Source organism: Podarcis gaigeae (assembly GCF_964106915.1).
Source record: "Podarcis gaigeae genome assembly, chromosome: 1".
In the NCBI taxonomy this organism is placed as follows: Eukaryota; Metazoa; Chordata; class Lepidosauria; order Squamata; family Lacertidae; genus Podarcis; species Podarcis gaigeae.
This window is the reverse complement of record NC_139678.1, coordinates 84,915,911-84,933,478: the sequence shown is the minus strand read 5'-3', so window position 1 is coordinate 84,933,478 and position 17,568 is coordinate 84,915,911. Positions and strand designations below refer to the sequence as shown.

General features: G+C 47.4%; 1 protein-coding gene across 8 annotated transcripts in view; it reads left to right on the top strand.

Annotated features, from left to right (window-relative positions):
• Window positions 1-17,568, top strand: part of ASIC4 (acid sensing ion channel subunit family member 4) — a 213,310-nt gene that overhangs the window by 181,077 nt on the left and 14,665 nt on the right. For 6 of the 8 annotated variants that reach the window (XM_083727330.1, XM_083727332.1, XM_083727333.1 and 3 more), the window contains exons 2-9: window positions 4,633-4,777; window positions 6,016-6,143; window positions 8,625-8,784; window positions 10,300-10,356; window positions 11,018-11,171; window positions 11,326-11,417; window positions 12,245-12,324; window positions 12,995-13,099. In XM_083727330.1, the coding sequence (XP_083583456.1) occupies window positions 4,633-4,777; window positions 6,016-6,143; window positions 8,625-8,784; window positions 10,300-10,356; window positions 11,018-11,171; window positions 11,326-11,417; window positions 12,245-12,324; window positions 12,995-13,099 (921 nt within the window). Of the gene's footprint in view, window positions 1-1,333; window positions 1,988-4,632; window positions 4,778-6,015; window positions 6,144-8,624; window positions 8,785-10,299; window positions 10,357-11,017; window positions 11,172-11,325; window positions 11,418-12,244; window positions 12,325-12,994; window positions 13,100-17,568 lie in introns of those variants that run through there. The other 2 variants (XM_083727331.1, XM_083727334.1) reach the window with 2 other exon arrangements.

Sequence of the window (17,568 nt, the reverse complement as noted above, 5' to 3'; positions counted from 1 at the left end):
GACTAATGGGAGTGGGATAATATCTGGAAGGCACCACCTTGGCTACCAATCACTTTAAGAGTGGGGGTGGTACAAGCCGCTGTGTTCCTGAGAGCCACACCACACACTCCTGGGCTACTCAGCTGAATGGACGGTAGTAGTTTCAGGCTCTTGACATTCATAAGGGGCCTCTGAAAATTCAATACTCTGCTGTGCTTGATGCTGGGGAGGACACCCTGTAAAACTCGTGTCACTGCATCACACTTGCAAACGAGGCTTCTGTGCTGCCAAAGTATCCGCAGTGAAATGACAGTGGTTCCCTTTGAACGCTGTAGACAAGCTCCCCCTCCCACATAGTGGAGGCCGTATTGATTAAATGGTCCTGTCGGCAAGTGGTGCAGGTGCATAAGACTGAGGTGGAGGAAGCATAGAATCCAGAATGTTGTGGGTTCTAAATCAAATTGCAGGGAGGGGAAGATGTTAGTGGCAGACCTTGGGTTAAGTACTTAATTCGTTCTGGAGGTCCGTTCTTAACCTGAAACTGTTCTTAACCTGAGGTACCACTTTAGCTAATGGGGTCTCCTGCTGCTGCCGTACCGCCAGAGCACGATTTCTGTTCTCATCCTGAAGCAAAGTTCTTAACCCGAGGTACTATTTCTGGGTTAGCGGAGTCTGTAACCTGAAGCGTATGTAGCCCGAGGTACCACTGTATCATAGTTGCGGCGCCTCCCAAGGCTTTGCACTCAGTGTGACTGAACTGGTTGCAGTCCCCTAACTGCCTCTACAAATGTATTGGGGTTGGCTAAGGGGTCGATCACACTGGGTATAGGCCCAAGAGATTTGATTTTGAGAGGCAGACACAGAATCCTTTGGAACTGGCAAGCAGGGGAATCTGGCACACAAACCTAGCAATTTAGACACAACCCAGAGGGTAGCTCAGGCTAATAATGCCTAGGGGCAAAAGTGCTCTGTCTGGAGGAGGGGTCCTGCCTAGCAGGTAATTGCTGAGTGCACTGGCCAAACACAAGGTTACTGTAGGCAATTAAAAAAACAAATAATGTGGGGTGATGCACACACACACACACACACCCCGTCCCCAGGAGATGCGACAGCACCTTCAACCCTCTCTTACCTGAGATAGAAACGGGTGTTTGAAGTATTAAGGGCAAAGGGAGGGGTGTTGATGCTGGGATCCACCCCTTCCTTCGCTCATCACAGAGCAGCCAGTGGCATCTGACACAATTGGCTCACTGTGGTGGAGGGGACGGGGGGCTCCCTGCAGAAAGCAAAACATTGCAGAGGAGAATATTGACTTCCCTCGGGTGGAGCCCCTGGGAAGATCTAGGACACTCAGCCTCAGGGCTCCGCTCTGCCCAACGTCATCCGTTGAGCCGGGGGTTTCTCAGCTGTGGTGAAGATGCCCTTGTCCTGCTGCCCAGATGGGTCCCCTCCTGTGCCCAACTTGGACGGCTCCCTGGCTCAGCTCACCTCGCGCTTCCTGCGTGCGACCAAGCTGCACGGGCTGCACTACATGGGCTCACGCCAGCAGTCCTGGGCACAGCGTCTCTTCTGGAGCGGGGCTTTCTTGACATCGCTGGGGTTGCTGTGCACATGGTCAGCCAACCGGATACAGTACCTGCATGCTAAACCGGTGCACACCAGAGCCCGCATGAGCTGGTCCCCCTGGATGCAGTTCCCAGCGGTCACCTTCTGCAACCACAACCCAGCACGCTTCCTCCAGCTCACCAGGCCGGATTTGTACTCAGTAGGACACTGGCTGGGGTTGACCTACAAGAACCACTCCCTGCTTCCCAGCGTCTTGGAGGAGTTGCCAGAAGAGCAGCGCCCCTGGCTTAGCCGCCTGGCCAACTACACCCGGTTCCTGCCATCACGCCTCTCTCCACATACAATGGAGAGTTTCTTCCATCGCATGGGACATCAGATTGAGGACATGCTGCTGGATTGCCACTTCCAGGGCAAACCTTGCGGAGCCCAAGACTTCACCCCTGTGAGTGGCTTCCGTTCTGCACCAAGACCTGGGGAGGAGGGGTAAAGAGGCTGCAAGGATGAATAGTCAGGAAAACAGATTACATCCTTCTTAAAACACTTGGAATCAATTTTTGTGTGTATATGCAATAGGGAACAGGGAAGAGTTGGAGGATATGTTTGCTTTTTCAGTGCATGTTTGAATAGCAGTGCAGCAGCTCTCATCTGCATTAGCAGCTTGAATTGGTTGGTGGTAGTCATTTGATTTTAACAAATCAATCCAGAATTAAAAGGTTTCAACTTGTGTGTCCTAAGGGTGCAGATGCAAGGGAGCAAACTGCACCCTAGATGAAGATATAGCAGAGCCTCCGTCAGGGAAACTCGTGGTCCATTCGCTTTGACTCTGCAAAAGTCCCTGGGTTCAGTTCCTTCCTATGTTGTGGGGAGACAACATTCATCCGCTTGCCAGAGACACTGTCTCAATCTAGACTGTTGCTGCCTCTCTTTGATCATCAGGCAATTGGCTTCAAGATTTGTGTTGCTGAGCTGCAGAACAAACATGGCACTTGCAACAGCCAGGAACTGTTGCCATGAGGGTATTTGCTCCCCTTATCCTCTTAGTCCCATTTGACTTGGCAGCTGGTCCAAAGGGACTGTGACAGTCGGGGGCACGCGCACACACACACACACATAGGCTTCTTTTGGGATTGCCTGTACCTTGTAACATGCTCCAGCATCTTCTGCAATGTGTAGGAGTTCCATGGCAGATGAATCACTCTGGAAAATATCTCCTGCAGGGTGAAAGTCTGAAAAATACTCATTGAAGCCATACTTTGTGAATGGGTGCTAATCATAGATAGGGAAAGTGGATAAGCTAGAGTCACCTGCATGTGTCAGTTGTGTGAATAGAACATTGTGCAATTATTGGAGAGCAGCACAATGTTGCTGGTCCTGCCTCTGCCATCAGGCATTCTGATGATCCTGCTCCAGGATGGCTGTTCATAGATATAAGCATTGAAGAAGCCTACACACGAGCAGTTGCTAGTGTGGAGGCTTCCAGGTGATTGGCACTTCCAACCAGAAAGGTGTCCCAATTATGAAGAAGAAGATGATGATTATACCCCATCCAAGGCGGCCTTCTGCATCAATAGCAGAAGCTGTCACGTGGAGGTTTCTTCAGTACAGATGTCCATGCCAACAGAAAGACTTTCAGGGGCAAGCTCAGCAGTGTACCCAATGCCAAGCAAGGGCCAGCAACACAGCCCTGCTCCCTGGTTATTGTGTGGTGCCCTAAGGCGGCTTAGGCTGATGGAATTTCATAAGAGAGAGAGCAGGGAGACCTCATGGGGCAACCCAGAAGGAGGAAGAGAGAATTACAAGGCTTGAGGCAGACAAGGTAAATGTTTGGTGGCAGTGGGTGGTTGTTTTTCTGCTACAAGTGATGAGTCCCACTGCAATGGACTGAGGTACTATGAAATCTAAAGTTAGATCTAAGTATACTGGGTTTGTGGGGGGGGGGATGTTTGAGAAGGAAATATCGGCTATGTTAGTTTTGTTTTCCGCCGATCAATATTGCTTCTCCCTAGTGTTTTTAACAGCATTCCTCTTGTACCTATTATCATCTCACTTTAAAAAACTACTTGCTTGCTTTGGCACAAACTGTTAATTTCTGTGTGGCTTAAGGTGTTGACCTAAGACGGTCAAATTATTGTGTGTATCTGGACACTGTAGAAATAAACCAATCCTAAAATATTGCTGATGGATCCCAAAGGATTCAGTACCACCAGAATAGTGGCGGCCAAAGAAAGAGTTAGTTGCTGTAGAGTGATTGGGATCAGTATCCTGACCCAACCTGGTAAACACAAAGCAGGAAGTGCTTGTCTCAGAATGATTTGAGGGAGCAGCTGGGCTTTTTGAGGGTCCTTGATGTGGGAGGGGGCACCATCACAGCTTGGGACCAACATGGGTGACGTATCAGACGCTGACCTTGAGGTTTATTCCCCTTGATTATTTTCAGTCCCAGCCTTGTCCTGGGATGAAGTGGCCCTGCTGGTATATTCTTTGCCTCTGTAGCTGTATCTCCCCACTACTATCCTGCCCCCGCTTAGTCTCCAGGGGTCAAGTACCATTTATCCACTTACTTCCTGAAATACAATGTATGCCATGAACTCACAAGAGCTCTGCTGGATCAGATCAAATGCCTCTCTAGTCCATCCTGCTGTTTCTCACAGTGGACAGCCAGGTGCCTTTGGGAAACCTGCAAGCAGGACATGTACTCTGACTCTCTGAAGAATCTGACCTTCTTTTTCAGTTGTGTGTGCCTCCCTCCTTCCAGCTATATGGTGTATTGGGTTCAGGCAGGATTTTTATACCCACCTCTCTCCTATGCCAGAGAAACTTCTCCCCCAGTACCTTGTAGGGCTTACAACTTAGGCAGGCAGATCTCATAGATCTTGTCAGGGGAAGAAGCCATGGTAAAATGGAGGTAGAGTAAAGGATAAGCCAGATGCTGGAATAGCAGAGGGGTTGTTCCAATTATGGGTCAAAGGCCTTGGCAGAGTTGAATGGGGAAGCTTCCTGCTCCTTCTGGCTACGTTGGCATGCACAGTGTTTGTTGGGCTTCTAGGCATGATGGGCCCTTTCTCTAATCTGCCCCTTTCTCCCCAGGTCTACACACGCTATGGGAAGTGCTACACATTCAATGGTGACCGGAACAAACCACGAGTGACTCGCCAGAGTGGGATGGGCAACGGGTTGGAGATTATGTTGGACATCCAGCAGGAAGAGTACCTGCCCATCTGGAGAGAGACCAGTAAGAGCTGGGAGAGAGGAAAGGACGTAGAAACATAGGACACTGCTCTACAACAAATTAGACAATTGCGCCTTCTAGCGCAAGGGGGGGGGGTTGCTCAGGCCTGGGGGCCAAGTGCAGCCCTCCAGGCCTTTGACTGTCCCTAGGGATTCTTCCCAGGCCACATCCCTCACAGCCATGGTCCACAACCACCTTCATTTCTTTTGCCCGACTGTAATGTGTCCTTGAACTGCAATAATGCCTTTTGCTTGCCTGGATGGAGCGATGAAGGCGTAGAAGCCTCTGATTTGTGTGGGACTGGACTTCCATTACCCTGGCCTGCGACACCTGGAAAAGGTTTACCACGAGGCAACAACAATCAGGCTGAAAAAGGCTTCCCACGCCTGATACAGTTTATTATTGCCCATTCTGAATTTCAGAAGCTCTCCAGGGTTTCAAAGGAGGGGTATTCCCAGCCTTGACTGGAGATGTCAGGGATTGAACCTAGTGCCTTCAGGATGCAGAACATGTGTTCTGCTACTGAGCTAAGATGATGGAGTCACTGTGCCAGCAGCTCTAATCTCCTTGCTCCCCAGCTCCCCTTCTCTCTGCCTACCTCAGTCCCCACTCTCCTGATAACAGATTCCCTCTTATATGGCTCATTGATGTCACTATCTGCCCCCAGAAGCCAGTGGGAGTGAGCAGGAGGGGTTAGCTGCAGTTTCGTGAAAGTAACTAGAGGTTCACCAACATTTTTTCATGGGAAAGAACACCTAAAAAAAACCAAGTTCTACACCCTAATCAAAGAGTTAGGAAGCACAATAAGAAAATTATTCATTGCAAATATACAAACATAAAAAGCATTCATAAAACAACCAGATGCCCTAATTACTATACTGTATATTACAATTTTAAAAAATGTCACCAGGATCACCAGTTTGCACATACTATCATTTAAGACACTGATGTGCTGGATAATTCAAATGGATGCTCCTGGCAGCACATTTGAGATATTTTAAAAAATTATAATACATAGCAGTAACCAGAGCTGTTTGTTTTACTAATGCTTTTAATAAAATCAAGAGTCCCCACTTGATTAGGCGTCAGTCAGCTACTCTGCTCACAACAGTTGGAAAGGACAGGGATGTATGAATGCAAAGGATAGACACGAAGATCTCATTAAATTACATGGCTAAATTTATTCAGCTAAGGTCTAGCAAAACCTTCCTTAACTATGGCCTCATTCCTTCCCCTTGCAGATGAGACATCATTTGAAGCCGGAATTCGAGTACAGATCCACAGCCAAGATGAGCCACCCTACATCCACCAACTGGGGTTTGGAGTCTCTCCAGGTTTCCAGACCTTTGTGTCCTGCCAGGAGCAGAGGGTAAAGACCATGAGACAAGGGAAGATGAGTGCAGGGCTGGGAGGAGAAAAGGGCTCCAGCTTTTCGAGGAAAGTGAGACTGGAGATTGTGTGGGGTCTGATAACAGTAAGGGGGCATAGAGAGATATGCCTCTGGCAGGGACAGGTAGATGCAAAGTGTCATAGCCACAGTGAGCAAAGAGGTAAGGATTAGCATTGCTCCCAGTCAGTGAATGTTTATCCCTATAACCTCCCTATGAGCTGTTAGAGAGGAGGACTAAGCAGTGGCTTTAATGACATGCTAGTCAAACATCCCAAAAGGATCTGGACTTGAATGTCACTGTAACAGGCATTTGATAGCCTAGGACCCAGGACTCTTACCTGGTTTGGTTCATTCAGGCTAGTTGGAATGAGGAGAACTGGACAACCTCAACATCTCTCCCACCAGACCCTAGCCTGTAGATAGCAACCAGATGTGATGCTGTTACAGTGACCTCCACTTAGCAGGCCGGACCATGGGTCAACCAGGATTTTTAAAAAATCAGATCATTGCTTGCAGAGAAGTTAAATGATAGGTCTGCTTGCTGACATCTGGGAAAAAACCCAGCAGCACAGCACATCTTAATGCTATTCAGCAAACTCCACAACTTCTCAGCTAACTCTAATGCAGTTTGAATGAAGACACTGAAGTGTTTACAGATCTTTTGCAGGGATTGTTTTGTGCTTTCTAATCAGGAGAAGCAAATCTATACACTTAAACTGATTTAATGGTTATTCCATCTTTCCAGGGAACCGTGACATTTGTAATTCAATAGAATAATAAGGATCTTAGGAGAGAAAAATCTCAGCACCTAACCAAACTACAATTCCTAGGTTTCTTTGGGGGAGCCATGAAAGTTAATATGACATAAAAGCAATATAAATCTGCAGTGTAAATACAAGGTGCTGATTTTCTCAGTGCTCCGGGAAGAAATGCCTAAATCAGGAGCGGGCAGCCTTTTTGGCTCATCAGGTCAGATCTTTATCTACCCCCTTCCCAACCGGCAATCTTTGTCAGGTGGGCAGGACCACCCACACATCAATCATATGATGTCATAATGATGTCATATGATTGATGTGTGGATTGTCCTGCCCACCTGTCAAGGTTGGCCTGCAGGGTTGGGGGAAGATAGCGACCAGGCAGGATTGAACTCCCCGTGCCTCAGTCAAAGTGTGATGAATTTAGTCCTGCTTTCTGCAGGATTTGGGTGCACCATTGAGTTTCCCACCTTAAATGATTGTTTCTTTACAGGCATTGGAATCAGAGGGAAAATCTGAAATGGCAAAACACAGTTCCCATAATCAGAATGAATTGCAGAAGCTTATTTCAGACCCAAAAAAATGCAAGACAGCTGCCGTCCTTTTAGAAGCATTCCTTTATCAGACGTTACATTAATTGCATTGAACTGTGTCAATTTAGTGCCTCATTTCCTTCCTCCACCATGTTCAAATTAAACTCTACCTAGCTTTGTTTTAATTTTAGCTCAGCTTCAGCACAAGGCAGTGAGCAGTTTAAAATTTTTCATACATATCAATGAATTGGCATATGCAGATGAGCAATCCTCGTTCCATCTAGCCGGGTGGCAACTCTGATTATTCATCAAAGAATTCCACAGCATTACAATGAATGAAAGAAAAAAATCACCGTAAAAAAGTGTTAAATCAACATTTGTCATTTGAAGGCTCATTTCTTTGCATTCTGCCAGCATCTGCCAGAAAGAAGTTGATCACATCACATCATGTAGGCTTTCTCATTAGATATTGATCTTGAAATACCACCCCCCTCACACACCAATCACCTGCCTTTGTAGGGCTTATGCTTAGTATTTATATAGCACATTTCAAGTATTCAAGGTACACGTTATTGATAATGTAGTACAAGGTACTGAGTACTTGTATCTCTCTAGCCCTTACACAACATTCCTGTAAGTTGGGCTGGTGTCTTAATAGAGCACATTGGAAGGCGAAAGAGTGCAGAGGCTGTGAGGACAATGACTTCCTTATGGGAGCTTGTTCTTGATTTGAGATTTGAACTGCAGACTTCCTTAGCCACTGCACTTGATCTGTATGAAGAACTGCCCTTTTCCAAGGCTCAAATGAAAACTGTTAGATTTATTCTGCAGATCTGTAGTGAGAGTACAAAGCGTGCACACTCCGAAATGTCAAGAAAAATCTGATGCAACTGTATTCCCATTAATACAGAGCTCACTGGTGGTGCCTCATACATGGGTTTGAACTTCCATGCTGATTGGGGGGGGGGGACCAAGCACCACTAGGGTTATTTACAGCAGAGCTTGTGGGACATTGGGAGCAGATAGGGACTGGAGAGCTGAGCTGGGAAATGGGCTTCAGTGAGAGCAAAACTCCCTGCCCCAGAGCCGCATTGAGAGAGGCATTCTTGGTCCCCCAGCTGGCCAGGGCGCCACTTTCTCTTGGCTCTTAGCCTGCCCGCCTTCTCCTGCAGCTGACGTACCTGCCCCAGCCCTGGGGCAGCTGCCGGGCCAGCGTGAAGGGGGAACAGGTTCTGCCCGGCTACGAGAGCTACAGTATTGCTGCTTGCAGGCTGCAGTGCGAGAAGGAGGCTGTGGTGCGGAACTGCCAGTGCCGCATGGTGCACATGCCAGGTAAGGTGACCCACCACCACCCCTCCCCTTAAGCCCCACGGACTCCAGGACTCTCTCCTTTTGCTGCCTCGTTGATGTGCTGGAATATGAATTCATTTCTGCCATGTGCTATTTTGACACTGTTGTCATTTTCCTGGACTGCTCTTGTTCCTTTAATGAAGCAGCCTTTAATGGAGCAGCCAGACATTTGGCAGCCAAGCAAGTGAAGCTTTCCCCATAATCCATCTGTGTGCCAGGAAAAATTTTGTGTGTGTCATACAGTTATTAAAGAGACAGGAGCTGGGGGAGACATAGAGGTAGCACTCCCACATGGGCCCACCCTGCTCTCAGCCTCCTTGCACTGCCATATTCTATGCCTTCTTGGGTATTAGGATCCCTGACACACTCAAGTTACTTGTGGGAGAAGAGACTCTCTTGCATAAGCCCCTGGTAATTGTGACTCAACTTGCCCATAGCGCAGATCTTTGCCCTGAGACCTCCCTACTGGAGCAGAAGTGTGACCCTCCATAGTGACTCCATGCAGGCATGTGAGCACCTTAGGAAAAGATCATTCAAATTATGTCTCCTCTGACCCAGCCCCTGGATTGTGTTGGGCTGGCTGTAGCTTTTCCTTGCCTTCCACACCAGCAGCTGTTCTGCCTCCTTCAGTCTCCACCTCCCCCCCCCCCAGCCATCTGCCACCTTCCAGGGCATCTCATCACATGAAGTGGACTGAAGTCCACAAACCCCCATCTAGAGAGCGATCAATCTGACAATGAAGTCCTGGGAGGACTTGGGTATGTATGTTTAACGTGGAGAAGAGATGGTTAAGAGGTGGTACAATGGCCATCTTCAGTTATTTGAAGGGCTGTCTCATAGATGATGGAGCAAATTTGTTCCCTGTTGCTCCAGAGGGCAGGACCCCAATCAGATTACAAGAAAGGGGATTTCAACTAAATGTTAGGAAAAACTTCCTGGCAGTACACACTGTTTGAGAGTGAAACAGACTGCCTTGGAAGCTGTGAGGAGAAGGGCTTTCCTTCATTAGAGGCTTTTAAACTGAGGTTGGAAGGTCACCTACCAGGAATGTCGTAGCAGTGGATTTCCTGTATCCAATGAAGAGTTGGACTAGGTGGCCACTGCGGTCCCATCCAACTCTAGAACGTCTTATCAATACAGGAAATTTACTACTACAGTGTCCCCGTTAAATTTCAGTCCATCGTCAGCTCAGGACTCATCCAGACTTCCTTTTGTGCTGCATTTCTAGGCTTTAAAGCTCTGTGTCCGAGTGGTTTTGTTTTGTTTCTTGTCTCTGCACTTTTCCTGGGAAAACTCTTGTTTTTACTGCTGAATCAGAGCAAATAGCAATCTGCAAGGGGGAAGCCCTTCCGTCAGCAATCCTAGGCAATTGCCTATAATTGCCTAATGAAGTGACCAACCTTCTCTCTTAACACCACCAAGTAACAGCATGAACTTGAATTGGGGTGAGGAGAGGACCCAACTCTGTATCTCACTAACCAGGTCTTTCTCCATCAGGTAACGAAACCATCTGCTCGCCCAACGTTTACATTGAATGTGCTGACCATACACTAGGTAAGTGCTTCAGCAGATACTGAGGAGCCTGTTGAGAGACCTGGGGGGGAGAGGATCCGGCCAGCCAGTAGAACAGAAGGGGAACCCCTATTAATTGTTGTAGACACAGCTGGGTGTTTGATGGCTTAAGCCATTAAGTGATGAGGCTGAACAGTTTTTGTTTGTTTTGTTGTTTGTTTTACCGTGTTTATAGTGTGCTCTTCATGGAATATTTTCAATCCCAGAGCAGGAAAGAAAGTAATAATCGGGGGGGGGGGCAACAATATACAACATTACAAAAACTGGTCCAATAAAAACAAATTAACAGTTCTATCATAAGTCAAGCAAGTTTAGTATGGTGGTTTGTGAGGAAGAGTCAGGGAGGCTAATACCACAATCCCTCAGCTGGGGTCTAGTGGGCTGGTACAGGGGAGAGGAGGGCAGCTGTCACCCTAGGGTGTGATGGAGAGGCATGTTGTTGGGCTGCATCGAGGGCTCCACTGACCCTCTCAGACACGTGTTCGTATCCCAACAGGAATCCCAAGAGGATTTCTAGACCATGAGACATTGCCTCAATAGGCTGCGGGTCTTTTGCCATGGCAGGGATGAGCAGGCAATGGCTCATTTGATTGATGTTCCAAAGTGTTCTTATCCTGCCTGACGTGCGGCTCTCTGCTCACAGATACAGCAGTTGAGGATTCCCAGGAGCGCTGTGTCTGCCCCACGCCCTGCAACTTGACCCGCTACGGCAAGGAGATCTCCATGGTGCGCATGCCCAACAAGGGCTCGGCCCGGTACCTTGCTCGCAAGTATAACCGCAATGAGACCTACATCCGGTGAGTGCCCTGTTGCTGATGCGCAGCCCACAGGCTGTGGGAGAAGCACCAGAACATTATAAACAAAAATGGGCTAGGAGGGAACTGGGTTGGAGGAATATATGAGCCGGCTCAGCCTCTGAATCCTTTCTCTCCCCTCCCCAACTCCCCTTAGGGAGAACTTCTTGGTGCTGGACATCTTCTTTGAGGCACTGAACTATGAGGCGATTGAGCAGAAGAGGGCATACAACCTGGCAGGGCTTCTGGGTGAGTGAATCTGCTCCTCTACCTGCCACCTTCCTTTGGGTAGGGCTAGTGCTCTTGAGGCAAAGCAAGCTTCGAGAAGGAAGCTACACAGGCAGGCAGGCAAATGGGCAAGAACTTGTTTGTGATTCACACCTTATGTTGCCGAGACAGAGACATGACGTGGGCTCACCAAAATCCCAAGTTTTTATGGCAACACAGGTGTCGCCTCATTGGCCTTTCCCTGTCATCTGACAGCATCTCCGGCTGTTTGCTGCAGTACTTACTCCTGGACTCCATCACTGGTGGTGCCAGCAATGCAGGCCCAACAGCAGTTCCCTCTTTTGACAAGCCGCCACACCAAGAAGGCGCCTGGCCTGGACTTTATAGAGCCCCACCCCCCTTCTCCCTGACACACCACACTTTGAGGCCTGTGCTGCCTCACTCCCTGCTGGGCACCTAACCAGTGTGCAGGGAGGTACTACTCCCATAGTAGCTGTGCTCACACACCTACTTCATCCTCTCCATGAGATCTTCCTCCAACCTCTTCCTCCAGTGCTAGAAGGACCCTGGTGCCCATTGCTTTCAAAAGGAGCAGGAAGCTAACCCTGAAGGAAAGCAAAGTCATACCAATGCTCCTGCTGCTCACTCTCTTGCCTTTCCCCAGGCCACCGCATTCAGTCACCATTTCTCCCTCTCCCATTCCCTGATACTCAATAAAAGCAGCAGGGATCCTGCCTGAGGCCCAGTCACCCTCCTCCCTGCAGAGGCCTTCCCAGTGCTCAGGGTCCAGCAGATGACTTGCTTTTCACCATCCTCTCCCTTGCCCTAACTGCCTCCTTTTCTGCCAGGGGACATTGGAGGCCAAATGGGCCTGTTCATCGGGGCCAGCGTCCTCACTGTCCTGGAAATCTTGGACTACATCTATGAGGTGAGGGCCCACCAAGGGGAGAGAGAAAGGGTCTTGTGTTGCATTAGTTGTGACTTTATACTGGGCTGAGCTTAGAGCTTGTATCGAGGGGGGACCTATAGCTCTGGCACCCCCCACTAAGATAGTGCTGTACTGTTAACTGCTGGCACCTTACGCAGAGCTGGCAAACTCTCTATGTTGTCCTAAATTCAATGAGTTTACCTGCCGTCAGCACAGGCTATGCTATCCCCCCAAGGTGGTAATAACCAGCACCTGGACCACTTCTAGAGCAAGGATGAGGAACAAGGGATACTTGGAGTTGGGAGTCAAACAACAGCTAGGGAGCCACAAATCTTCCCTGCCTCCAGTACTACAGAACGAGCTGGTAACATCTGCTGCATCTGGACAGCTTCAGCGAACTCCAGCCACAGTCTGCATGATAGGTGCTTGCTATGGTCCATGTAGGATGCCTGGCTGTTCATGACTACCTGCTTGCAGGACTTAGGGCCTCTAAAGTTGTTTTCCAGGAAGAAATCTAGCTCGATGACATCATAGGGCGAAGTGGGAATAGCGCAAAATGCATGTTGGCGGGAGTTGCCGTGTGTATATGACACACGTTCGCTACTGCAAAGTGATATAGGAGTTTAAACACACATGGAGCTGCCACTCTCTGCCTTTTGCTGTGCCCCAGGTGATCCGTGACAAGGTGGCCCATGGCCTACGACGCCCCAAGCCCCCTCTGAAGAAGCCTTCAGGCAGCATTGCCACGCTGGGACTGGAGGAGATCAAGGAGCAGGTACACTTGTTTCCCTTGCCACCCAGACTATTTCCTGCAGCTGCCATGAAACGGGGAGTGAGGGGATCGCTGGAAGGAAGGAAGGTGCAATTCTTTGCCTTTCCCAGCTTTGAACCTGGTCAGCTGGAGAGTGGGATGGGGAGGGTAAGAGAGAACAATATTCTATCTCTTTGCATATTTGTATTGGGTAGATCCGCACAATGCCCACCGATATGAAAAATGATATTGGAGAGTTTGTGTCATTTAAGCATGAGAGCCTCGTTTTGTTTGTGGACCACTGCATGCTTTGGGCCATGTGGGCTGCATGTGATGTGTGTCTGTATTTCTTAACAGCGTTGGCTGGAAGAGATGCACGTTAATGTGTCAGCTGCTGTGCGAATTCTGTGTATTTATTTATGAGATGATTTACAAACTGCTAACTGATAGAATACATCAAGGCGGTGTACAAAAAAAAGGATTAGAAAACTATAAAATTAGAAAACTGTAACATACAAAACTCAGGGATGGCTTAGTTGGTAGAGCATGAGACCCTTAATCTCAGGGTTGTGGGTTTGAGCACCATGTTGGGCAAAGGATTCCTGCATTGCAAGGGGTTAGACTAGATGACCCTTGTGGTCTCTTCCAACTCTGTGATTCTAAAACAAATGGCCAGCACTGAATCAAATTAATTTTCATAGAAATGCTTGGCAAAACAAAATGTTTCCAGAATTGTCGGTGCCTGTTTGATTTCAACAGGAACAGTGTTGCAAGTTACTGGTACCACCATGCTAAAAGCTTCGGTTTGTATAGAAATTAAACAAATATGAAATAACTATGAGACAGTAAATAGGGCTTCTCCAGATGGTCAGTTTTCTGGCCAGTTTATAAAGCACAAGGTGGTCCTTCAGGTAACTTCAGGTTAGGGCTTTATACACTGACAGTAATACCTTGAACTTTGTTTGGTAATGTGCTGGCTTTCCATACCAAAATGCTGATGCGGAGCTGCTCTGGCCAAAATCTGGACCGCAGCATTCTGCACTTGCTGCAATTTCTGAACCACCCTCAAGGGTAACCCAGTGTAGGTAACACTGCAGCAGTCCAGTCTAGAGGTCCCCCGGGCATGCAACAGTGTGGCCCATGTATCCCTGCCCAGGAGGCATACAAGCCCAAGCTGGAAAAGGCATTCTTAGTCACCAAGCACCCAGTGACAATGATGAATCCAAGAGTACTCCCATGATATGTTCCTGTACCTTCAGGGAGAGTGCAACTCCATCAAGAAAAGGCAATTTCTGAAACTGCCCATTTCTGAAACTTGGGAACTTTCACACCCACAAAGCTTCCGTCTTACCAAGCTTCAGTGTGTATCTGGACCTGCTAAACAATGCATCACCATTGTCATATATTAAAGTGCCTCAACGCTGGGTGTGACGTTATGTAGTGAGCAACAAACGTTGCTTGAAGTCTTACAGTTCTGTTTGTCTTTTTTGTGCTCTGGACCATGAGAAGAGCCCTGCAGAATCAGACCAAGGTCCATCTGGTCCAGCACCTTTTTCCCACCAACTGTGTCAAGCTAGATATCCCTGGAAGCTCATAGATTTGATGGCTATCTAGTGTTGAAGTTTCATCCTGCTGAAGTTTCATTTAGCTATCATGTTGACAGACCAACATGCTGAGTTCTCATGTGCAACACATGACTATGCTGCTGCAAACAGTGTGTGGACATGCTCCTATGAGTATATTTTTATATATTTGTGTGAGCCCATTGTGATCTGGGTAGACAGCGCCTATATACCAGTATATACATGTGTGCATGAATGTATACATATGCACATACATATGTTTCTGTTTGTTTGTGCATAAAGGAGGCAAGACTGCTTGTGCGATGCCTGCAGAGAAGCCTTTGGTTACATCTGTGAACCTGTCGTAGTTAAAATGGGGAATTTACTACAAAACCATCCTGGGCAATAAGTGTTTTACAGTATATAAACCCAGAGAGCAGTCAGTGAATGAAAGCACCTCCTAGCTCAGCTTGAGCATCTGTTCACTCTGCGTCTCTCAAGTGCAGCAGATTCAGTGTGGCCAGACAAGTGACAGCTCCTCTCTGCTTTCCTCTTGCTGCATTCCACCTGACATGGGAAACCTACAACAGGGACCAGAATATGGAAAGCTGGTTACTTACGAAGAATATGAGTTATTGCCTAGTGAAATTGACAAGTGTACTTTCCAAAGGTTCTGACAGCAGAAACCAATCTCCAATCAGGAATGATTTCCAGAAGTTCGTTTGTGGTGTTTATAGAAGGTGTCAGTAACTGGAAGCCGTGAGCCAAATCTGTCCCTCTAGGCAGTTGAGGAGTGTGAGATGGTTCCTCTACTTAGGGAGATGGAAACCAATGCCTTGACCCACCACTTCTTACAGCAGTGGAGGGGAATCGCCAGCCTTCCAGATATTGTTGGACTCTCAACTCTCCTCAGCCCCAGCCAGCATGGCCAACTGTCAAGGATTATGAGAGCTGCATTCCAGAGACAGAATGTCTTGCTGGCCCGGGAATTTACAAAGATAGCCTTTAGATAGCAAATCTTGCCTCCTTGCAAAAAAATAATAATCCTAAAGAGATTGTAGAGAGCACTTCCACAACCTTGATAAAGAGACAAAAGAAAATCAAAGATGCACAGTGCTTGTTTTTTTCAGGAATAGTTTCTGCAAAAGGATTCACCTACTTTGCTAACAGTTAATGAAGCAAATTGGTAGGGAGAGGAAAGATGGCAGGATATAAGAGAACAAAGAAATCTAATCTATAATAGTAACTATTTGAAAAACAAAAGATGTGACCTGGCACTGTACCACAATGACTCTATTTAGCTTTAAATCAGGGAGTTAAGTAGTGTAAACATTCAAAAACCAAGACTGCACCCGTGAAGAAAGAGAGGCCCTGATATCTGCCGGCTGTTTGCTCACCTATGGAAATGAATTGTTTAGAAAATGTGTATCTAACAAGATGCTGATAAATCTCAGACCTCGAGCAGGAAGAAGCTGATAAGGCCATTCAGCTGCAGAAAGAGTTGACTGGGAATACATAAGATGTAAATGCAAGCTAAAGTTGCATCAAAGAAGGATCCAGACTATGTATATTTTAAGAACTCCTCCAGATCAAGGAACCTGACCCAGTGACTTCCACCCACAGAAACAGGCTTTCACACCTAGATCAGCTGCAGTGCACACTCAACAGGCTGCCATTTGGAAGGAAAAATGGTGCCCAGAATGAGATGGCTGAAAATAGAACTGATTGAATTACCCCCTCCAGATCCCTGTGCTGAAGCAATTTCTGAGTAGCTGTGAGTGTAGCTCTGTGCAGATTTATGTAAAGATCCTGATGCCATAGATCAGAGTGAAGAGGTCTAGGAAATGGTCCTTGCATTTTTCCCTCTTCTAAAAGATTACACGTATGAATTTGAAGGAAAAATCATTGTTTGCCTCTGTTATTTTATTGCACAAATAACAATAAGGATGTCAATTAAATCAACCAAAGGCCTGGTTAAAAAGGAATGTTTTTGCCGGGTGCCTAAAGGGGTATAATGAAGGTGCCAGGTGAGCTTTCCTGGGAAGCCACTGCAGAAAAGTTGTGTTACCACCCCCCAGACCTCTTGAGGAGGCAGTACACAACGAAGGGCCTCAGAATACGATTTCAGCGTCTGGGTAGGTTCATATGGAAAAAGGCAGTGAGGTATTGCGGTCTTGAGTCATTTAAGGCTTTTTAGGTCAAAACCAGCACTTTGAATTGGGCCTGGAAACTAATTGGTAGCCAGTGCAGTCAGACCGGGATCGGTGTAATATGATCAAACCATCCTGCTACAGTAAGCAACCTGGCCACTGAATTCTGCACTAGCTGAAGTTGCCTATCTTCAGAGGCAGTACAACGCATTGCAGTAATCTAACCTTGAGATTACCAGAGCATAGACATAGTAGTTAGGCTATCCCTGTCCAGTTAGGGGCATAGCTGGGCCACGAACCAAAGCTGACGGAAGGCACTCCAGGCCATTGAAGCCACCTGGGTCTTGAGGAATAGCAAAGGATCCATGAGTAAACCCAAGCTACAAACCTCCTTCGGAAGAAGTGCAACCCCATCAAAAGCAGGCGACCTCCCACCCATCTGGTATAGGGAACCACCCACTAACAGTGCTTCAATCTTATTTGGATTGAGTTTCAGTTTGTTGGCTCTCATCCAGTCCATTACCAAGGCAAGACACTGGTCCAGCACTTCCACTGCCTCACCTGCACAGGTAAAGGAGAAATAGAGCTGAGTGTCATCAGCATACTGCTGACAACTTACTCTGAACCTCCAGATAACCCTGCCCAGCGGTTTTATGTAGATGTTAAACAACATAGACATCAACAGTGAATATAGAATCCTGTTTTTCTAGTAGTCAATGGTATAATAATGGTCTTGTGCCTTCCTGGGCCTGTTAACTATTATCATTAAAAAGAAACCAGT